Source organism: Clarias gariepinus, chromosome 15, assembly GCF_024256425.1.
Source record: "Clarias gariepinus isolate MV-2021 ecotype Netherlands chromosome 15, CGAR_prim_01v2, whole genome shotgun sequence".
Lineage (NCBI taxonomy): Eukaryota > Metazoa > Chordata > Actinopteri > Siluriformes > Clariidae > Clarias > Clarias gariepinus.
The window spans coordinates 17,849,004-17,873,319 of NC_071114.1; the positions used below are offsets into that span (position 1 = coordinate 17,849,004).

General features: G+C 38.4%; 1 protein-coding gene across 2 annotated transcripts; it reads right to left on the reverse strand.

Moving 5' to 3' along the window:
- Positions 1–4,737: 4,737 nt before the first annotated feature.
- On the reverse strand, positions 4,738–16,117 carry vcam1b (vascular cell adhesion molecule 1b). Of its 2 annotated transcripts, XM_053513306.1 has the most exons (12): positions 15,961–16,117; positions 15,249–15,524; positions 14,842–15,147; positions 13,643–13,915; positions 13,000–13,278; positions 11,944–12,249; positions 10,710–10,982; positions 10,069–10,347; positions 9,289–9,594; positions 7,769–8,071; positions 7,378–7,653; positions 4,738–6,362 (listed from the first exon to the last, which is right to left on the reverse strand). In XM_053513306.1, the coding sequence occupies exons 1-12, from the start codon at positions 16,022–16,024 to the stop codon at positions 5,917–5,919; spliced, it is 3,387 nt and encodes a 1,128-aa protein (XP_053369281.1). In that variant the 5' UTR covers positions 16,025–16,117; the 3' UTR covers positions 4,738–5,916. The 2 variants fall into 2 exon arrangements, with proteins under 2 accessions (XP_053369281.1, XP_053369282.1); XM_053513307.1 differs by lacking the exons at positions 7,378–7,653; positions 7,769–8,071 and having other exon boundaries at positions 15,961–16,116.
- Positions 16,118–24,316: the final 8,199 nt, after the last annotated feature.

Genomic DNA, 24,316 nt, shown 5'->3' on the forward strand with positions numbered 1-24,316 from the left:
CCAAGACTGCTAACTCCCTACACATACAGTACGCTCCAACTTACCTTAGCACCGATTGGCAACATCTGGACTTAGTTACACCCACATCCACTGTGTGGTAAACACTTTGTGTATTATCTGTGGTCGTGATGTCCTCCCAGGTTTTGATCTTGTTTCTGCTTATCTGTATTCTGAGATTGTCTTGGCCCAGTTTATGCCGTTTGATGGTCGCCCGACCTTTGCCTGTTTATCGGAGCCCATTTTCCCTACATCTGTTTTTTATTCCTGGTATTTTTTGAACCTACAATTGTGTTAGCCTATCATTGTCTGATAATCATGTGAAACAAACAGTCAATGATTAAACTGAACAAACAAACATCTGTATATAAATGAATCATAGGGAAAATACAGAGAAAAGAGTGTCTGTGAGAACAGAATCTTACTTGTTTTGAGGACATCCACAACATGATGACATGACATTTAAAATAAATAAAGGACTGTATTGATTGGCAAACTGCTGTGGTGTAAGAAGAATGAAACACTTTAGGACTTTTAAGGAACATACTCACCTCAAGGTGGTAACTTTAACTCTGCTTTATTATAATGGCCCATTTTATTTTTTTTCTCCCAATTAAACACATTTTATTCCAAATATATCACAGATCACCTACGGAAGGGATACCAGTGCCTTAACTAGTTGTGCTTAAAACATGCACATTAATAGGAGAGAATGTGTGGGAGGCAACAAGGGGGCTGGGGAGCATGACTTCTGAAACAAAATTTCCTGAATAATAATAAAACTATTTGTACAGTACACAGTTCTGCTGAGGACAGCAACATGTGCTGAACGGTTTTTAATCTCCGCATATTTTTAAATGCGCAAAGAGGACAAAGCAGTTGTATGTGAGGTCAAATTGCACTTATATCCACAGTGCTAACACAGCATGTGACCTGACGTATCCTGTGAGGCTATATAGGAGGAATCATACAATCGTGTGGTTTGTGTACGGAATATTCAGATGCACAACACATATAACACTCCAGGAACAACAAGCATGAAATGTCCAATGTCTTTTCATCAGCATAATAGCTGGGAAAATATTTTACAGTTTTCAAAATCTGCTAGAATAAGCAGAACAGTAATATTTTTTTCCTCAAGTAACTCAACAAGACACTTGAGAGTATGTGTTCCAGGTATCACAAGAATGTTCTCTGGACACAGTGGTATGTGTAGGGCCCTGTCCAGTAAAAACAGATTAGGTTAAGAAGGAATCTGGAAAAACAGAGATAAAAAATGGTGGGAAGATGATATATAGTTGCTACAGCTGATATACAGTGTTAAATAAAAACATTTTTAAGTTAATTAAAAAAAAACAAAAAAAAAAACAAAGGCTATTTGTGTGTGTGTGCGCGCATATGTGTGTGTGTATGTGTGTGATTAGTGTGATAGGTCAAGCAAACACATGATTGTTCTTCTTAGGTTTTATCTCTATTATCTTTATTTCATCAGTTGTTTGGCGCCACTTCTGATCCTACTGCTTTTGGCATGTCAACACATCTCTGGTATGTTAATTTATATCCTGTGTAGTGCTGATGTAAAAATGATCGCCCGCCCTTTTGTCATTTTTTTGTTATTGTTGTTTTTCACGCAGTTCTTTTCCATTGAGATGAATGGTTGTAAAGTCAGCAACCGTGACATTACTTGTTCTGCCAGCTGTACAACATCCTCTGCTGAGGTTGAGCAATCGTACTGCACATTTTCTGTAAGAAATGCATCTCTAGTTACCCCTTATATATTTTTTATAAATCTAAAAACAGACAGTGTGGATACTAAGGATGAAAGAGTTAATCTGGTAGATTAGGGCAGATGACATACGGGTTAGGTATTTAAATTCCGATGCAATGAGTCAGAGGCCAAGGCTGTTGGATGAAAAAGGGACAATACACACTTATGTAATAAAACAAGTGAAAGTACTCAGGTGTCAGGAGAGTCTAGGATCACAATCAGGAAAGGCAAGAACCTTCAGCCCAGTAAGCTTCAAACAAAGTCATATGTACTGCAAGGAACAAGATGATAAAAAGCAGGAAGGACAAACATCCTGGTCAGCGGTCCATCAGCTTCCTTCCCCGGATGTTGAAACATCTTATATAACAATTTGTGCGCATTAAATAACCATGAAGTTAGCATGAAAAAAAGAGTATGGGGTCTTAAAAAGTTGCTGAGGACTGCAGATAGCATGTTGAGACAGTTGCTGCACTAAAGCGGAGGACGCTCAGCATGAGCGCGGTGTCTTTGGGTCACACTCCATCTGCTGAACCTCAGGCTTCTACACCTCCATAAATATTCTGCCATTGTTCAGCCAGCGATCGTACATCCATGCTCTGCGGAGGCAGCTACATGATCCGAACTCCTACAGAGGAGAGGACAGTGTCTCCACCGCAATCATGAACCAGGAAAAATCATTTTTTAATACCAACAGCTTTGACATTAGTGCAGCTACACATCACAGGTTTACAGTATATTAATGCACCCATTCTAATACACTATCGTTTCTATGGTAACGGCTTATTCGCAAGATTTTGCATGCTGATGCGTCACATAAATAATGTATAATTGTAAACAAATTTAAAGTGTAAACTGTGAAAATGACAAAAAAAAAAAAAAGTCTAGATGCAGCAAAGTGTTCGCATTTCTTCGAAGTAAAAGCTGAGATCAGACTTTTCTGCCAGAAAATCTTTTTCTGGCTGCTTACCCAGTATAATATTTCCACACAGGTCCTGGAGTGTTATTACAGTTTAATGCTCTAAGTTGTAAGTAGATATCCAGATTTAAGACATAAAACAGGCTATGGGGTTGCAGAGTTATCATTAGCTTTATTGCATAGATGGATGGATGGATGGATGGATGGATGGATGGATGGATGGATGGATTTATGGATGGATGGATGGAAGGATAGATAGATAAACTATACAACATATCATTTACCTACACCTGAAGTAAAACATTGACAGAACACATTCTGGAGATTAATGAGTTTCTGGTTTTCATTCCCTTGAGTTTGAGCACAGATGTTGTACTTTCTGATTCCCCTCAGGCTCTGTAAGATTGTCCCTGCCAGCCCTTTCCTCCCTGCTGTGTCCAGCCCTACATTTTGATTCTCCTGAATGAATTAAGATGAGCAGATCCAGAACACAGAGAAAGAAACTCAGGGCTTTCCCTCATAGTTCTGTTCAACCCAGGCAAAATAATATGTTCATATTAACTGCGTATGACCTGGTCAAAATGTACATTTTAAATGAACACTTATTACCCAATCACTTCAAAGACACTATCTCTCTCCTTCCCAAACTTTGTTCAGCTCTCCTCCAGATATAATCACAGTGTGTAATGAACACATCTCAGGGAAGCACATCAGCGTGAGCAAATATTAAGTTAGCGTTGTTTGTGTAGGACATTGTCCCATGAAGCTCATCTCGACCCACTGAAGGTATAGCCTCTGTGACTGCATGTTATTTGTAGCAAATGTGCCTGCAGATAAGTGCTTCTTTTGTTAAGCTTATTTTTCCAGTGCTTCAGTCTAACTCTTAATTAGAATGCTGCTTCCACCCGACCAAGTGTAATAATGCACAGATTGGTACTGTATACTGATACGTACGTGTCAAAGTGCTGCTTCATGGGCTTGGTTCCCGGTCATCATACCCTTAGCTTTTATCAGAAATATTCTGACACCATCTTTACAACAAATTATATAATGAATTAATTGTAATTGATTATAATTGATTATAATTATAATTACAACCCGAATTAAGATAAAAAGATGATGAGATGATGAAAGAAGACACTAGATTTTGATTCAAATTCAAAAAGGACGGCTTCTTCCCCAGTAGAAAAGGTTGTGATTTGCACCTCTGGTTGTGCCGCCTCGTCTTTTTTCTCTGGGGGAGCACAAGGGATCAAGCCTGTCTCCATGACAACAGTCTCTTATAGCACCATCAGCAAGAGACGATAATCAATAGAAACTGAAAAAAAAGGAGGGGGGAGGGGGGGGCAAACCACTCAAACCAGGCCTGTTATAACACTTTCTCTTGTCATTTCTAAATAAAGATAAAGTGTGATATTGCGACTGTTAATGGTAAGCACAAAGAAGGAAGAAAGTAACACTGCCTGCATCTGAGCCATGTCACAGCTTCCTGTCAGGAAACAACAATGACATAAGGACCTTGGCTTCTCATTGTGTTATATCTCCAGTACAATAGATAGAAAGGTTAATTCAGAAAATCCCAGACGGCAGCAACGAATGAAGCCACTTTTTAAGGAACGGATATTATATAATGGTTACATCCTGGATCATCTTAAATTACTTAACATGGGAAACTGAAGCAGACTCTGGAACATTATCAAATAATTACTTTGGGACAAAGGTTTAAGGTCTCTAATCTTTGACAAGTATAAGAAAAAGAAAGACTTCAGAACTCAATGTTCTTGGAAGATTTTCAACTTCAGTGTGATAACAGCACAACATAACACTCCATCATGTATTAATGTCATATAACAGCATATCCTTAAAAGGCTGAACATTTTGGTTTAAATTATATATTGTATCCCAGAGAATAAAATCATTGTTTTACCAATATATTGTTACCAATATATGAAATAACATGAATATTTTCTGTTACAGTTGCAGCAACAAAACTGGCTTAATAATGATGGACCGAAAGGTTCTTTGTGGTGCTAGCTGACTTCATGACAACAAAATGTAATATTAAAGCATTTACAAAATAAATATTTATTTAAATTGTTTTCTTTGCAAACAAAACATCTATGCACAAAGGTTATATGGAAGTGACTGTCGCACTGCGGTATGCACATACATATTCTCTGAATCCACGGCACCACATTAAATTGGAAAGGAACTGTGCAAACAATGGCTGAAAGTATCCCTAGAGAATTTCTCAATTTTTGAACAATAAATTCCTGGAAACTTAATAAAGTAAACCGAAAGTAAATCAAGGAGGAAATTACACGTCACTTACGGCAAAACTTTCCCCACTTCATGTTTTTACATCATAGGTACATTTTAGAAATAAATATTTATTTCAGAAAATATAGGAAACTAAAATTCTCTAAAAAACATAAATGACACTTGTGAAGTTATACAGCCATTCTGATATCACATCAGAGAGATAATGAGACCGTTATAAAAATACAAGAGGGCAAACTGTTTAACAGAAACATTAAGGGACATTACATTAAGCTGCACACAAACTATACTCAGGGTAATCATTCTCACCACAGCTTGTGCTACTACTTTACCACATAATACCTGGAACAATGCACGACATGAGAAAGCTGTCTAAAACATTTTTTTTTTGCTAAAAAATATATACATCATGTTCTTATATACATCATGTTCCATATCTGTCAGACTCTCTCTCTCTCTCTCTCTCACACACACACACGCACACACAGAAATGTTATAAGTCTGAAACTTATTAAACTTGCAATACCACAACAAATGAAAAGCAGGTTATGACAGGACAGATCAGATGACTCTTTATATAAGTTTAGTGTTGTGCATCCAGCAGTGTGATTCAGTTTAGTCTAGTATGAGTCAGTTTAACAGTCTATAATTCAGTTGATTAAAGCACAGCTTAGTTCAGCAGATTTTGCTTTAGTTATGCAAAATCCGTTCAGTGGAGTATGATTCAGATCAGGAAAGGGCAATTCCATCCAGCAAAGTGTGATTCATTAATATTCTGAGTCATTCATTTAGAGTGTGAATCACCAATCAGTATTTCAGTTCAGCAGTGTGTGTTGCGGTTGAACAGAGACTGAGTGTGATTCCGTTCAGTCCAACAATATGTGAGTCTGATTAGGTTCAGTAGACTCCGCTTGCGTTCAGTGCAGAAGACTCGGTTGAGGTTTGTCCAGGCAGTCTATGGAAGTTCTGCTTTGATCTCAGACAGCTCATAGGCACCCTTCATTTTCGCTTTCCTTATAAGTCCCAGAGAGCTGATTACCATTGCCAGAACTCCCACGCCAATGGCTGGGATTATAAAGTCAGTGGAAGTAAGTTTTTCGAACATGGCTTTGTATATTTCCTTATGATTTTTCCTCTTACTCATTACATTAAGTGTGAAATTCTCAGTCTCAGAACCCACGACATTTGTAGCAATGACCTGGTACAGGCCTGTATCGTTGGAAGTGAGATTGACCAGTTGAAAGGTGCCATTAGAAGAGTAGATTTCATTTCCATTGTTCAATTTCCTTAAGGTGATATTGGATGGTGGGAAACTCACTGACTGGCAGCTGATTGTGATATTTTCACCCTCTTGCACCTCCTTTGATGGGAGTACTGCCACAGTGATATTCCTTGGAGGTGCTGTTGGAAAATAAGGAGACATGAAAAAAACAGGTAAGTATAATTAGATACTAAGATTAGATTAATTTTGTTGTACTTGATGAAACAGGTTTTGCCATTTGTATTAGGTAACTGGGTAACATCCGCAGGAACAAAATAGTGCTGGGACACTACTTTGTATAAAGTTAGTCGTACAATATCATCAGACAAGGTGAACCTTTCACAACTGATCATTTATATCCATTTGTACGTTTACTTTAATTCCATACATTTCCCCGCTTTTAATTATTTTCTTGTATTCACACTATTGTATACCTCTGTTTATTTTATTGCTCTTTGCAGTGTTTACAGTGCTGACAGTGCTTTCACTGAGGTGCAATTTGAATTCCACTCAAGTATCCTGCTTATAACTGCAGTGTTTACATCTCATAGCACTACCACTTTACAATCTTACAATATATTATTAAAAAAATAACATTTTAATGCATATTGTTTCATTAATATAGCCTCTGTCTAACTCTACTTGACCTAACTGATCCTTTATCCCAAATGAAAATATACTATTTATGGAACACAATAGCACATTCAGATCTAGAGCCAATGTAAGTCTGCCAATCCACTTAGCATGGTAGTGGGCCATGAAGAAAGGAGTGGAAGGAGGATATGAGCAGAGGAAACCTGACCAGGCTACACATGCTAACTCGATTATTGAAGCAAACTGTAGAACAAAGAGGCAGCGATGCCACAGTGCTACCTGTATTAATGAAGATTTTGTTTAAAGCTTCCTAAAAATTTTGGTCTTCTCGTTAATTTCCAGGTTTACCTAGTGGGCTAACCCCTATACTACAACTGTGTAACCTTAGTGTAAAACATTGGAAACATGGATCAAGTGGATGACGTCTGGTAGGATTAAATTCGTAGGATTAAACAATCTTGGTAGAGTCTGAAACAAAGTGTTATGACTTCCTAAATAGTCTCTAAGTTGAACTCATATCCATAGATCAGTATAGTGGTTAAAGAGTGATATCATCCTTACTTTGCACTGTAATCTGGACATCCTTTCTCTGATGGCCATATTTATTAACGGCCTCACATACATAGTTTCCAGAGTGGGACAGAGTAAGAAAGGAAATGTTAAAAGAGGTTTGGGTCCCATTACTGGAAACTAATTTGGTCTCTTCTCCATTTAGCACCCTTTTCAAGGTCACATGACCCTCTGGAGAGCTGTCGGTCTGACAGGAGATGGTCACAGTTTCCCCTTCACTCGGTTTCTTATGGGGTCTCACATCAATGGTGGTAAACTTGGGTGAATCTGTAAAAACCATAACAATACTGTCAAGGGACAAGTGATAAAATTGCAAATGCATCCTATCAAGCAACCTTTTACATTTGCTTAACATCCCCAAAACAAGCTTTTTTTTACTCACATTGCACTGTCTTTGTGGTAGATACTGTCTTTTTTCTTGATAAACCCTTCATCTCCAGTGATACTACGCAAGTAAATGTCTTATTTCGGTCAGTGTCCTTAGGTTTCAATGGGACCGTCAAGCTAAGGTTCTGCAATTTGTCCGAGAAATTCCCACGCACTGAGTTCAGCTTTTGCTGTCCATCCAGCCACTGCATATGAAAAGAGCCAACTGGGAAGACCTGTACAACTGTACAGGTCAGGTTGGTTACTTGACCCTCCAGAAATGTTCCAGAACTTTCAATAGTAGGATCTGTGGAAAAGGCTAATAAAGAAAAAAAGAAACATTATTAAGGTCTTGGGAATTAATTCCCTACAAGCCATGTTTCATCATTATACTTTTAAAATGTAATTATTTCTAAATAAAACATGGCTTCCTGGCAGTATCGGTAAAAGAACATTTTGTGGGAAGTTGAAATGACATCATGCTTTAAACAAAATGTTTCAAGCTAGCAAAGTTTAAACATACTCCCTTTTTAATAACTTTAGAGAAATTTCATCATAGTTGCTCTTCCTCATCCTCCCTAATCACTGAATCAGTGGCTGCTTCTTATCACAATTCTTATTAACTGCTTTCAGAAGTTATCAGACACTTTACTGAATGAATCAGAGATTACACATCACTCAGGCAGAATACTTGGCTTGGTATAAGAGTTATCTATTACCAGGGAATACTTTAAAGCGCTTTGTGGGGGAACATCTTTGTGCATCCTACAAAAACCAAAACCCCCCCACATAAACATGCAATTTCTCAAACGTTTCATTCCTGGTAAATTTCATTACATTCTGTCCATTATCAAAAACAAAGAAAAAAAAGAAAAAGTACATAATTTTGTTCTTAGATTGCTTCACTTTTGTTTTACTTGTAGTGGATAAAAAGCTTTATCATTTCTTCTTTATAAAGCAGGTGAAAGACTTTAGCGGACATCAGTATTTTTTTTTTTTACTTTGAATTAACAATCATAATTGGTACTAATTTCATGCTAACTTTTTCTGGCACATGTTCTTTGTCCATGAACCTGACCTGTTTTGGGAATTTTTGGTTGCTAAGTATGTTTTGAATGCCTCAAGCTTTCACATACAGTAGAACATTCCCATACCACCTATAACTAACCTATAAATTAGTGATCCACAAAGAAATGTACATTATGCATCTTTATACATTAAACTCAATTCAAAAAAACATAATTTGCTTGTGTATGTCAGTAATGTCTTACAGGAGCAGTTTGTCATGTTTGTCATGATTCCTCTGCTGTCCAATAATTAAATTGCAATACATTATTAACTCCCCAATTTCCAAAACCGAATGCTCCACCTTTTTATTAAAATATCTAATTTCTTCTGAGTTGTAAGGAAAATAAAGATCTACAAGCTCAAGTATTTTTTTTTTCACAAATTAATTTAATTGGCAAGAGATCAGCAGGAAATGTTTGCATATTGTTATAGAAAGAGAAATATGCGGAGTGAAGTTATAAGACTTACACAGGACAGTCATGGACACGGTGGTGTTTCTGGTGCTCTCTGTCGGAGGCAAGCCTTCAAGCCTGAGTGTTGCTCGACATGTTATTGACTCATTATTGTTGGTGATATTTGGTGTAAACTCGTAGTGGGACTGAATGGATTCTTTGCCATATTCTCCATTCTCTGTCTGGACCACTTCACCTCCTCTCACCCACTTCAATGTCATACGTTCTGCTGGATAAACATCTGAAACCTCACAGGTCAGGATGCTCTTAGCTCCTGACTCCAGGTTGTTGTGCCCAGAGATGACTGGACTATTTGCAAAAGCTGAAATTGAAATAAAACAAGTTTTGCAATACATTATTAACTCCTCCCTTTCCACAACCGCATGCTTCACCTTTTTATTATAATTTTATATTCCTTATGGAAAAAATACATCTATAAACTGAGTCATTATTTTTCATTTTCATGAATCAATGTAACTGGCAAGCCAAGGATAACACACACACACACACACACACTGTGTGAGATTTGGTGATGTTCAGCTCTGTGGCGGCACCAAAAGACATTATAGCAAGGAAGCATACAGTAACTTTATTATAATTAAATTTCCTATTATCGCCTATTATAAGATAACAAATATAAACCTAATATACTGTAAGATTATTAAATCTATTCTATTGATGTCAAACTTACACTTACTGTTGTACTGTTGATCATTTAGATTCTTTTTATAAAAATGAATATTAAAAATGATCACAAATATATTATTATTAAAAGTAAGGCTTGAATGATACTTACAGAAAACCCTCAGCTCTGTGCGTTTAGACTTCACGACAGAGCCACATTCAACTTCACAAATGAACGTTTGGTTATCCTCCAGACCTACGATCCACGGGCCTAGCTGGGATTCAACTGTCTGATTGTCACTCCGGCTTAATCGTGGTTGATGCTTCACATTTGGCCAGGTGATACGAGGGTGAGGACACGCTGAACTAATGCACGTCAGTTCCATAGAGGAACCTCGCTGTACTGGAATGAGGATCTTATCTGGCCGCAGGGAAACCTCCACGGGATGAGCTGGGAGAGAGAATGTGAGGGTCAGTTTGGAGGATGAAAAAGGTTAAACCTTTTTTCCATTAAAGGATAATCATGTTGATATAAAGAAATCCATGTAATACATATGAGGTCTTGTGCAAACTTCACCAGACTTTTAATAAACAACTTTAATTGGTACTAAGTTCATCCTTAGTTTGAACACGTGTTCATGAACCTGCCCTGTTTTTGTGATTTGTGGTCAGGAAATATTGCATTTATTTTTATTTGTTTCACAATTTTATGTCTAATAGTTTTGTCTATGACTGCCCTCTTTCCATTTTCGATGACCAGGAGTTAATCCTCTAGCTTTCAAATAACACATTCCCAAACCACCTATAACTCACCTGTGACAGTAATGGTGATGTTGTCTGTCTTTCTGCTGCAGGAGGTTGTTGTTGTGCAAATGTAGAAACCTGAGTGACTGACGTTGGCTTCGCGGTAAGAAACAGAGACTTGCGGTCCATCGCCTGACACCAGCTCTGTCTCCTTTCCATCCAGCACTTTGCTTAGCACCATGTGACCAACGGGACTGCTGTCACTCACACAGGAGATGTTTAAAAACTCCATTTCTTTTGGATTATTAGGAGAGACAGAGATCACTGTGTTCACAGGAGGACCTACAAAAACAAAGCTCTAAATTAGTGATCTTAAAGAAATGTACATTATGCATCTTTAATACACTAAACTCAATTCAGATCAAACCAAATAATATATCAATTGCATTTGTATGTCAGTAATGTCTTAAAGGAGCAGTTAGTCAGGTTAAGAGCCCTCTGCTTTCCAAGAATTCAATTGCAATACATTATTAACTCCTCCCTTTCCACAACCGAATGCTCCACCTTTTTACTAAAATTTCTCATGCCTTCTGAAATAAATAGATCCACAAGCTGAGTCACTTCCTTTTATTTTCACAAATTAATGTAATTGGCAAGCCAAAAATAACACATACACCCACACACACACACACACACACACACACACCCACACACATCCACCCACCCACCCACACACACACACACACACACACACATACACCCACACACACATACACCCACACACACACACACACACACACCCACCCACACACACACACACATCCACCCACCCACACACACACCCACACACACATTCACCCACCCACACACACATCCACCCACACATCCACCCACCCACACACACATCCACCCACCCACCCACACACACATCCACCCACCCACACACACACACATCCACCCACCCACACACACACACCATCACTGTGTGAGACTTGGTAGTGTTTAACTCTTTGGCCGGAAGCGGGTGGGTTTTTGGGACTAGTCCACAGACACTTCCTATAGGGGTGGAGATCTCAACCCCCTCGATGTTTAACCCAAGGTTATGCCCTTGATGTCAAGGATTCGATCCAACAAATCCTTCTTCACTGCTCTAACATACCAATACAGCTAACTAGATAGCACAGAAAGAAAAATTAACTACTTGTATATTGTAGCTGCATCAGAAACGAAGCAGGAAAACAGCAGGAAATGTTTGCATGTTGTTACAGAATAGAAAAATGCATAGTGAAGTAATAAAACTTACACAGGACAGTCATGGACTCTGTGGTCTCTCTGGTGCTCTCCGTCTGAGGCAAGCCTTCAAGACTGAGTGTTGCTCGACATGTTATTGACTCTCCGTTGTTGGTGATTTCTGGTGTAAACTTGTAGAAGGACTGAATGGATCCTTTGCCATATTCTCCATTCTCTGTCTGGACCACTTCACCTCCTCTCACCCACTTCAATGTCATACGTTCTGCTGGATAAACATCTGAAACCTCACAGGTCAGGGTGTTCTCTTTCCCTGACTCCAGGTTGTTGTGCCCAGAGATGACTGGATTATTTGCAAAAGCTGAAATTGAAATAAAACAAGTTTTGCAATACATTATTAACTCCTCCCTTTTCACAACTGAATGCTGCACCTTTTTATTATAATTACTCATCCCTTATGAAAAAAATACATCTACAAACTGAGTCATTATCTTTTATTTTCATGAATCAATGTAACTGGCAAGCCACGAATAACACACACACACACACACACACACACACTGTGTGAGATTTGGTGATAATCAGCTCTGTGGCGGGACACATTTCAAACAGTTCATTTCCGATGAATCTCATTATGTTCTGTCCATTATCAATAAAAAAAAAGTTAATTTTTTGTTCATAATTTTGTTTATAGTTTGTTTCGCTTTTGTTTTACTTGTAGTTGATTATAAAAAGTCTTTATAATTGGTTACATATTATGCTTAGCAAAACATTTTTATATATCGTGATATAATATTTTTTGTTATATTGTCCATTCTTAGGTCTACTTGGTACCCTTTCTGATAGGGAAATAAAAGAGGAAAATCCTGGAACAATGCACCAAAAGACATTTTAGCAAGGAAGCAGAACTTTATTATAATTAAATTTCCTATTATCGCCTATTATAAGATAACAAATATAAACCTAATATACTGTAAGATTATTAAATCTATTCTATTGATGTCAAACTTACACATTCTACTGTTGATCATTTAGATTCTTTTTATTAAAATGAATATTAAAAATGATCCCAAATATATTATTATTAAAAGTAAGCTTGAATGATACTTACAGAAAACCCTCAGCTCTGTGCGTTTAGACTTCACGACAGAGCCACATTCAACTTCACAAATGAACGTTTGGTTATCCTCCAGACCTACGATCCACGGGCCTAGCTGGGATTCAACTGTCTGATTGTCACTCCGGCTTAATCGTGGTTGATGCTTCAGATTTGGCCAGGTGATACGAGGGTGAGGACACGCTGAACTAATGCACGTCAGTTCCATAGAGGAACCTCGCTGTACTGGAATGAGGATCTTATCTGGCCGCAGGGAAACCTCCACGGGATGAGCTGGGAGAGAAAATGTGAGGGTCAGTTTGGAGGATGTAAAAGGTTAAACCTTTTTTCCATTAAAGGATAATCATGTTGATATAAAGAAATCCATGTAATACATATGAGGTCTTGTGCAAACTTCACCAGACTTTTAATTAACAACCTTAATTGGTACTAAGTTCATCCTTAATTTGTGCACGTGTTCATGAACCTGCCCTGTTTTTGTGATTTGTGGTCAGGAAATATGTGCATTTATTTTTATTTGTTTCACAATGTTATGTCTAATAGTTTTGTCTATGACTGCCCTCTTTCCATTTTTCGATGGCCAGGAGTTAATCCTCTAGCTTTCAAATAACACATTCCCAAACCACCTATAACTCACCTGTAACAGTAACGGTGATGTTGTCTGTCTTTCTGCTGCAGGAGGTTGTTGTTGTGCAAATGTAGAAACCTGAGTGACTGACGTTGGCTTCGCGGTAAGAAACAGAGACTTGCGGTCCATCGCCTGACACCAGCTCTGTCTCCTTTCCATCCAGCACTTTGCTTAGCACCATGTGACCAACGGGACTGCTGTCACTCACACAGGAGATGTTTAAAAACTCCATTTCTTTTAGATTATTAGGAGAGACAAAGATCACTGTGTTCACAGGAGGACCTACAAAAACAAAGCTCTAAATTAGTGATCTTAAAGAAATGTACATTATGCATCTTTAATACACTAAACTCAATTCAGATCAAACCAAAAAATATATCAATTGCATTTGTATGTCAGTAATGTCTTAAAGAAGCGGTTTGTCAGGTTTAGAGCCCTCTGCTTTCCAAGAATTCAATTGCAATACATTATTACCTCCTCCCTTTCCACAACCGAATGCTCCACCTTTTTACTAAAATTTCTCATGCCTTCTGAAATAAATAGATCCACAAGCTGAGTCACTTCCTTTTATTTTCACAAATCAATGTAATTGGCAAGCCAAAAATAACACATACACCCACACACACACACACACACACATCCACCCACGCACACATACACCCACGCACACACACATCCACCCACCCACACACACATCCACCCACCCACACACACACACCCACCCACACACACCCACCCACACACACATCCACCCACACACACATCCACCCACCCACACACACACACATCCACCCACACACACATCCACCCACCCACCCACACACACATCCACCCACCCACACACACACACATCCACCCACCCACACACACACACCATCACTGTGTGAGACTTGGTAGTGTTCAACTCTTTGGCCGGAAGCGGGTGGGTTTTTGGGACTTGTCCACAGACACTTCCTACAGTATAGGGGTGGACATCTCAACCCCCTCGATGTTTAACCCAAGGTTATGCCCTTAATGTCAAGGATTCGGTCCAACAAATCCTGCTTCACTGCTCTAACATACCAATACAGCTAACTAGATAGCACAGAAAGAAAATTAGCTACTTGTATATTGTAGCTGCATCAGAAACTAATAAGCAGGAAAACAGCAGGAAATGTTTGCATGTTGTTACAGAAGAGAAAAATGCATAGTGAAGTTATAAAACTTACACAGGACAGTCATGGACTCTGTGGTCTCTCTGGTGCTCTCCGTCTGAGGCAAGCCTTCAAGACTGAGTGTTGCTCGACATGTTATTGACTCTCCGTTGTTGGTGATTTCTGGTGTAAACTTGTAGAAGGACTGAATGGATTCTTTGTCATATTCTCTATTCTCTGTCTGGACCACTTCACCTCCTCTCACCCACTCCAATGTCATGCGTTCTGCTGGATAAACATCTGAAACCTCACAGGTCAGGGTGTTCTCTTTTCCTGACTCCAGGTTGTTGTGCCCAGAGATGACTGGATTATTTGCAAAAGCTGAAATTGAAATAAAGCAAGATATTTTTTATGATTCTGATCTAGTTGGAACTTTGGGTAGTTTTTAGTAATATGTTTTACTGATCAATAAATAAACTTACAGTACACTTTAACTGTTGCTGCTGCCTGTCCTCTTGTGCCTTTGCAGGTTGCAGTGCAGCGAATTTTATTTTCATGTTTTTTATTAACATTCTTGAAGAGCAGAGTCGATGAAGATGTGAAGTGTTGGGTTTCAGCATACAGGGGTTTGTCCTCTAGACTGCTCCAGGAGAATGTCACTTCACCAGAGCACTCACTCACTTGACACGTGAGCTCCTGTCTGTCTCCCACTCGAAATAGTGGTGTCTTCTGACTGACCATCACTTTAAATGGGGAAACTTTGGATAGGATTAAAAATCAAAACACATTTGGTAAATTATGATCAGACTTAAAAATCAGAATCAAAATATGCATCAGAATGAAAATGAATCAAAACTAGAATCAAAATCCCAAGTAAAAGTATTCTAAATCACAATAAATTTAAATCAGAGTTGACTTGAGAATAAGAACAGATATAAGAACTAAAATTACAATCAAAATAAAAACAACAATCAGAATCAGAATAAAAATCCAGATCCAGATCATTCTAGATTTATGTCTCACATTATGTTTAAAAATTTTATAATATAAAAAAAATGCACTGCATACAGAAACATTGGATCGGATTACCATATTTTTCAGTTAAGCAGATAAAAAATACTTGCACATGCATAAATTATTATTATTATTTTTTAAACTAGTGTACTTCTTGCATGATTCTAGGAATTCACATACCTCCTGAGTGGCAGATGATGAGTTGCAGGAATATGGTCAGTGTAACACGTAGAACTGGAATCATGTTGAAACGCTTTAAATCCACTACCAGGATCTGTGTGTAAGTATAAAATCAGTGAGTCTGTGCAGATTAACAACTCCAGAGCCCTCTCATTGTGAGCTGCTTTATACTCTGAATTTTGGAATGGGGGAGGGAAATTTGGATCAGAGAACGGAGGATGGGAAAGCAGGCCCCCACACGCGCGCGCGCACACACACACACACACACACGTACACAAGCACTTTAAGCACCAGACAAGTACTTCCTAAAATTCCCTTATGTGAAACTCCATGGAAAATTCCCTGAAATTCCCGGTGGAACTTTCACTATTCACTCTACAGAAGTCCTGCGTTATCTTTCCTTTTGTTCTTTGGCAACATAATATCAATAATTTCTTTTTGTAATTTTTTTAGCTTTAAATTCATACAGGGCACTCAATTAGATAAAGCATGTTGATGTTAATGTTTTTTTATTTTATTTTAAATTTAACTGAATGTGCATGCTTTTTATTTTACTATTCGAGTAGCTAACAAAGGACTAGGGACCGAGTTTTAGCTAATGGTAAACTAATTTTAGCTAATGGCAAATCTTTTATATGTACATATTTATATCATTTACTTATTGTGTTTGACACGTGTGTCATAAATCTTTCCTCTGGCTAGTTTAAGCATGCTTTGGGGCAGTTATGTTCCCACTGGCAAACAACCTGGATGCTGGACGCTTCTATCTCTGTTGCTGCCACCTAGTGTGTAAGTGAGATGATAATCAATATTAACTGGAAAGTCATGGTACACAACAAGAAAAGCAGTATTTTTCATCACAATAATCACAAACAATATTATGCTTATTTTGATACATATACTCTATTCTGTTTTCCATGTATGTATCATTCCTATTGTTATGTAGCATGGTCAATATTGAACACTTCACACAAACTGTACCTTCTATAAAGGATAATGCAAAATTTACCTATAACAACATTTTGTTAAACATTGCAGTTATTTTATTTGTTATTCATACTTTATTTTTTACTGCAGCATTAAAAAGGTTATAATAATAATTGTTAAATTGAAGAGCTTTTGTAAGAAAAGAATTATTGAACATGAAGTGACATAATCACATGATTACATATTGATATTAGATTTTCTCCCTGTCAAATTGAACTTTAAAATTGTAAAAATAAATAAATAAATAAATAAATAAATCTGTTTAAAAGTTATGTATTAATTCAAGGAAATTCCCACCCTGGCAACGCATGGTTGGGTTTTTTCATTTTCTGCTGGCTTACAATGTTTTATAGCAACGACTAAAAAAAATGGGCAGAATGTTTCTTTTTATCTGCTTACAATACATAGCTGATGGATACCCACGTAGAAATTCCTTCCATTAGTGCCAGTCTAAAGAATGCATCTGTCAAGTGGGCAACAAGTAGGAGTTTCTGAGAAATCCAGTGTTGTAGGGAAACCAAACTGTCAGTAGATAAAACAACTACCAAAATGACCACAGGAAGCTTTAATGTTTTTTTTTCTTCTGAGGGGCTGTTCACAGACTATCGTACAAAAACTGGCCAAAAATAATCGTGGTTTGGATTTAAATGAACAAATACCTAAGATCCTTTCATTTAATAATTACTGCAGTAATTCATATGTTTCAGCTGGCTACACTTGTAAATAACAGCATGTAGCTTTACATTTCTTTAACACTCATGTTGAAAGAAATATCTCATATATGGAAAACATATTATTTCCTTTAAAAAAAAGTGTAAAATTATTGGCTTGCCTCAAGCAAAAGAATTTACAAAGGAGATAAAGAGCAGAAATAGAACTGTTCAACATCTTATTATAAAGTGGAAGGATAGTGCTAAACCATCTACTTCACAGAAGAAATGTAGTTAAAAGAATTCATAAAACATGATCAAAGATCATTTAAATGCTGGGCATCATAAAGAGTCCTACGGTAGAAATTACAGCTACAGTATGTTTAATAGTGAAATTAAGAGCATTGCCTCACACACACACACACACACAATGCAACAAGAACTCATAGCTGTGTGGCCATTAAAAAAAATGCGATAGTGAGACTTATCAGAAAATAGGATTAAATTTGCTAGGGAGGCTAAAGAGTGGACTTTGCAGCATCTGTAAAAGGTCATGAAGTCTGATGAGTTCAGATTGACCCATCGCACATAGTGACCACTGTACAAGCCTTTGGAAGCAGTGTTATAATCTGGGTTTGGTTCATTTGGTCAGGTCTAGGCTTAGCAATGCTACAGTATGTGGCAATAAAATTAAGTCAGCTGATGACCTGAATATACTGAATGCACATTCCAGGACTCTTATGAAAGTGTGGTTCTTGGAGCATAAGGAATAATTTTTACACATGAATTAGCTGTCACAGAGTCCTGGCCTTAACCAAATGAAAAGACTTTGGGATGTCCTGGAGAAGTCTTTATAAAGTGGTTTGACTCTCCCGTCATCAATAAAAGATCTCTAACAAAAATTAATGCAACTCGGCAAAAAATAGTTTCTGTGATCTTGCATAAGTTTGTGGAAACAATGCCACTGTAATGATATAACTGCAGTCTCTCAACCTTCACAACCTGAACAGTCTGTTTCCTCCTTTAATCACAGCACTACAGTGCTTCTAGAATAGCCATAATCATTATATCAGCATACATATGTAAGTAAATATGTATTTTTTGTATTAGTTTATAACTACATGTTGTATGAAGGCATGTATTTTAGGTTGTATGGTGTACAGAGATGTGCAAAGATATTTCAAATGATCCTGACTCTACCCTGAAAAAAGGGTCATCGCCTGATTTTAGCATGTATCTAAATTGTGTAAAATATGATCACTTAACTAACCACAGTTAAAAAATTTATTTGTAAATTGTTTTAAATTTGAAGGATAAATAAAATCAACCTAGTTAAAGTTATCTTTTTTTTTCAAATTGAAATTCTTAAAACTAGTTTTGGTAGCAATATGAGTATGAGAAGCTTGACATGAACACTGCCATGTATCAGCTATCAGAGTTATAACAGTTTCAAATGACACAATGCTCCTTCATAAAGAAAACTGATATCCAAATTTCAAACTGTGATGTAACTGCCTATATGTTAGCCACCTAGCTAAGATTGGTTAATGTTGTGTCGTCTATATAAATAAAATGTATTTTTTTCCTGTACTTTAGTCAGAACTTGGTCTTTCAATGATATTTTTAGGTTTCAGACATTGGAGGACCCGAAGCCAGTCTAAAAAAAACTGTATGTCTGTTTGCCTGTATGTACTGTATGTATATTGTTATCTGTCTGGCCAGTTTTGTCATTTAGCATCATGCAAAACTGGCCCGAAGGAATTTAAAGAAACTTTGGTAGTCCTTCTGTATTTGCCTGAAGTTAAACCTGCACCATAAATAAAATTTAATTGCATTATTTTTTTCCTCCTGAGGGACAGCTCAGCCAAAGAGGGCTAATATGCAGTTGTTCGGCCAACTTTATACCTGGCTTGGATGGATGGATGAGCCCAAATCATAACTCAAAAAACAGGATATACGGGAAAAGAACATTTTACTCAATTTATAATTTATAATTTATAATAAATTGAAAAAAATATATTTAAAATGAACTATCCAAAATGAAAATATCATAATTAGAATCAAATAAATCTGAATATTTAATATAATCAAGAAAAATATATAGCAAATAATTGTAGACCTACTTGTAGAATAAATGAATCATCATGATTAAATAATTTTAGATAGATTAGATAATTGGAGTTCTTTCTAAACAGAGCTATTTATTGTCACACATGATGTATCTAAACAGCTGAACGACCATAAGAAAAGAGTTTTATGCATCGGACTTCTTAAACCTATTGTAGTCAGTTCTGTAATCTCCTTCAATAATCTGATCCCCAGATATGAACCCCAGAAACATCTTTCTTATGAACACAGGATATATCTTCTAACAAGGTTGTTTTAAGATTCCCACTTTATCAGATTGCTTAAAAGAATGGTTGCATGAGTCATGTTATCAAAGGTAAATATTTTGGGCAAGGGGTGTGCTATAGAATTATAGACCAAAATCCCCTTTTCAAAAATACTCCTACAAAGACAAAAAAACCCAAACAAAAAACAAAGAAACAAAGAAAAGAAAAATATACAACATCTCTGTATGTAGGTCAAAATTATTGTGTATTCACAGAAAAAAAAAAATCTCCTTGGATCATAAGAAAATTGGTAACTTGTTCCGCTTCCTGAGTTTTTAATTGTTTTGGATACTTGTCACACTTAAATGATTTAGGTCATCTAACAAATTAAATGACTTTTTCATGTAAGAGGGAAAAAAGCTGTCCAAACCTACCTGGCCCTATATGAAAAAGTAATCCAAACTTATGTTGGAAAGTAATTACCATATGCTTGTCAACTGATTAACTCCAAATAAAAATACACTGTATGATTTTCTTGACATCCTCGTGGTTTTATCCCGCTAAAGACAAAGTCTACAAAAATCAAGCACACAAATGTCATGGTCAGGATTAAAGTCTAAAAGATATGTTAGACACAAAAAAAAAACAGTTTATCTCGCAAATATGGTGGTGGCCACACCGTACGTGTTTTTTTTTTCTTCATCTGGGACTGTTGCTCTAGTCAATATAAAGGGAATAATAATGGATAGCTCCATGAAGCACGCTTCTGTTAGAATGGTGAAGATAAAAGAGAAAGGGAAAGTTCAGTTTTAAGCATAATAATGACTCAATCCACAAGTTAATGACTTGAATAGGGCTGTGTACAGGAGAACTGGAGTATTTTTTTTCCAAGGAAAAGTGGCTTATCATTTGCAAAATATACAAAACACAAAATGGATGATTACCCAGACCAGAGACCTGTGGGTATTGGCATATCTACAAAGACTAAATTATGTTTTCATACAAAACTGTTTTAGATTAGTTATAAAAGTTACTTTATACACATTTTTCATTGCCCAAAAAAAGCTGTAAAAGGGTTCTTGAACTTGAAGTGACCAGAGGTGGCAGGAGAACACAAACACAATACTTGAATAAAAGTACTTGCCTAAGAATGTACTCGACTACAAGTAAAGGTCCCACTTCATTTTTTTTTTACTGAAGTAGAATTCGCTTTTAACTGTACTTTTTAAAAAAGACTACAAGTACTCCATAAAAATATCCCTCCAAGTTACTGATAAAAAGTATGTTAAAGTATTTTAAACAGAGTTAAAGTTGATACTGTTTATAACATGAATTTGCAAGTCTTATCTGATCAATAAATAAATGTACAATTCCTGGTCAAGGTACAGATGCTTCATAAAACCGAGGTGTTATAAAAGATTTATAATGATTAGAATGTTTTAACATAATTCACATTAATATTTGATTGGTTAGTTTAGACATGGCTGAACAGAGAGGAGTGAAAACTGTGTGCATTTTAGGCAAAAGGCATTACAGGTGGAATGTTGAAGAACTTTTCGTGTTGGTTTTATTGGTTTTTTTGAAAGCTTTTCAAATGCTAAAAAAAATAAATGATTAATTAACTTTCTTAAAAAAAAGAAAAAGAAAAAAAAAGGGAAAAAAATGGTTTGAGCTTCTAATAGTCCGTGCTGTAGTGGTTGCCAATATGTCTTGAATGAAACAAAATCAAGCCAGAAAAATGTTCTTCCAACAGTCCAAAGACCTGCAGATTAAGGTTATTGGCATTCCCAAATTGCCCATAGTATGTGAGCGTGTGTATATGTGTGTGCCCTGCAATGAATCTGCACCAGGACCTTTGTGACCCTGAATAAAGGATAAAGTGGTATAGACAATGAGTGAGTGAGTGAGTGAGTGAGTGTTCCATAAAAATGTAGTTTAAGTGAGCAAAACGTATCTCATGTGGAAAGTACAGTAATTAAGTATTTGTACTTTGTTACTTGCCACTTTTGTAAGTAGCAGTCATGTAATCACAGCATTGGATATTCCCATCAGGAAAAATGCCATTTTATTATTATTAATTTTAAAATCTAAAGCAGGTGTAAGGGTCCTCCACTAGAGGTCACTGTTTTTAGTTTGTAGTTTTTGTTGGCCGACTCAGTTTCCCAGCAGGCACCTCGGTCAGGTGATGCAGTGCACACCTGAACCGAGGTAGCCATCAACCAATCTATAAATAGCTGTTTAGACTGGGAAACTGGGTCGAGCATTTTTGGGTAAAACCACTGTCAGTTATGTGGGCATTTTGGTTTGTTTTTATTTGTTTAATTTGTATTTTGATTTTAGATTGTGTTAACTTGGGCTCTCTTATTGGCAATGTCTCTGTGTATGTTTTGTGTGTCTGTGTTAGTGGAGCTGATTCGGTCCTGTCCTCCTGTGTTCTTGTGGTTAGCTAGAGCAGGTAAGCAGTTAGGTGTATGTGTGGCTAGGAGCATGATTAGCTAAATGCTATGTTGAGTTTATAGTACAGTTACAGTACTAGCATGCTTCTAGCCATAGCCCTTCTGTGTCTCTAGCTATCCTGTGTTTCCTCTTTCCCGAGTTGCCCAGTGAGCCTAGCCTTTAGGTGTCCCCTAGCCTAGCCTTTGATGTGTCCTCAGCCTAGCCTTTGATGTTTCCTGAACCTAGCCTTTGATGTGTCCTGAGCCTAGCCTTTGATGTGTCCTCAGCCTAGCCTTTGATGTGTCCTGAGCCTAGCCTTTGCTGGTCCCCTAGCTTAGCCTATGATGGTCCCCTAGCCTAGCCTATGATGGTCCCCTAGCCTAGCCTTGGATGGTCCCCTAGCCTAGCCTATGATGGTCCCCTAGCCTAGCATATGATGGTCCCCTAGCCTAGCCTTTGATGGTCCCCTAGCCTAGCCTATGAGGGCCCCCTAGCCTAGCCACTGGGTATCCCTTGTCTGTGTTTCCTCTCCCCCTAGCGTCCCAGTGTGCCTAGGTTTAGAGTGCGGTCCCTCCGGGCTTTGGAGTAACGACTAGCTTGTGAGTGCTGCCTCGCTTAGCCTTGGAGGGCTGCCTCGCCTAGCCACTGGGTAGTCTTTGTCTGTGTTTCTGTGCCCCTATTCCCTAGTGTGTTTAAGCTAGGAGGTAAGTATAGCTTAGTGCATGTTGGGGCTGAAGACATGCTTAGCTAGGTGTATGTGTAGCTAACTGCCATGGTTAAGCAATGCTTAACCATGTTTAGCTAGAAGCCATGCCTAGCTGATTGCCATGTCTTTAGCCCTTGTCCTGTCCCTCTCTTGGTCTCTCGTCTCGTCGTTACGTGTCTCCTGTCCTCTCCAGTGTCTCCAGTGTCTCCAGTGTCTCCTGTGTCTCTAGTGTCTCTAGTGTCTCCTGTGTCTCTAGTGTCTCCTGTGTCTCTAGTGTCTCCTGTTCTCCCTAGTGTCTCGTTTCAGCTCCACACCTCGTTTATGTCCTGTTGTGTTTGTCCCCCTGTTATGTGTCTCGCCGCAGGGCGTGTTATGTGTCTCGCCGCAGGGCGTGTTATGTGTCTCGCCGCAGGGCGTGTTATGTGTCTCGCCGCAGGGCGTGTTATGTGTCTCGCCGCAGGGCGTGTTATGTGTCTCGCCGCAGGGCGTGTTATGTGTCTCGCCGCAGGGCGTGTTATGTGTCTCGCCGCAGGGCGTGTTATGTGTCTCGCCGCAGGGCGTGTTAGGTGTCTCGCCGCAGGGCGTGTTAGGTGTCTCGCCGCAGGGCGTGTTATGTGTCTCCCCTTGTCTGTGTCTTGCCAGAGAGCTCCTGTTAGCACAAAGTTAAGTATCATTTAAGTTTGTTTGTTCCTTTGGTTGTATCTTTATTTATACTTTGTTTAATTATCATTAAAAAGACTCTTTTTTTGGTTACACCACCCCTCTGCCTCTATGCCTGCTCCTTCCGCCCACGGCGTCAACACCTGCCTTTACACCCAGAACGTGACAGAATGCTCGACCCACCAAGGCATAGCAGAGGGGGCTGGGACTAAAGAGGCCACAGCTGCAGCACCCTTCAGGCCTCACGTGGAGGCCACAGCTGCAGCACCCTTCAGGCCTCACGTGGAGGCCACAGCTGCAGCACCCTTCAGGCCTCACGTGGAGGCCACAGCTGCAGCACCCTTCAGGCCTCACGTGGAGGCCACAGCTGCAGCACCCTTCAGGCCTCACGTGGAGGCCACAGCTGCAGCACCCTTCAGGCCTCACGTGGAGGCCACAGCTGCAGCACCCTTCAGGCCTCACGTGGAGGCCACAGCTGCAGCACCCTTCAGGCCTCACGGGGAGGCCACCGCTGCAGCACCCTTCAGGCCTCACGGGGAGGCCACCGCTGCAGCACGCTTCGAGCCTCACGGGGAGGCCACCGC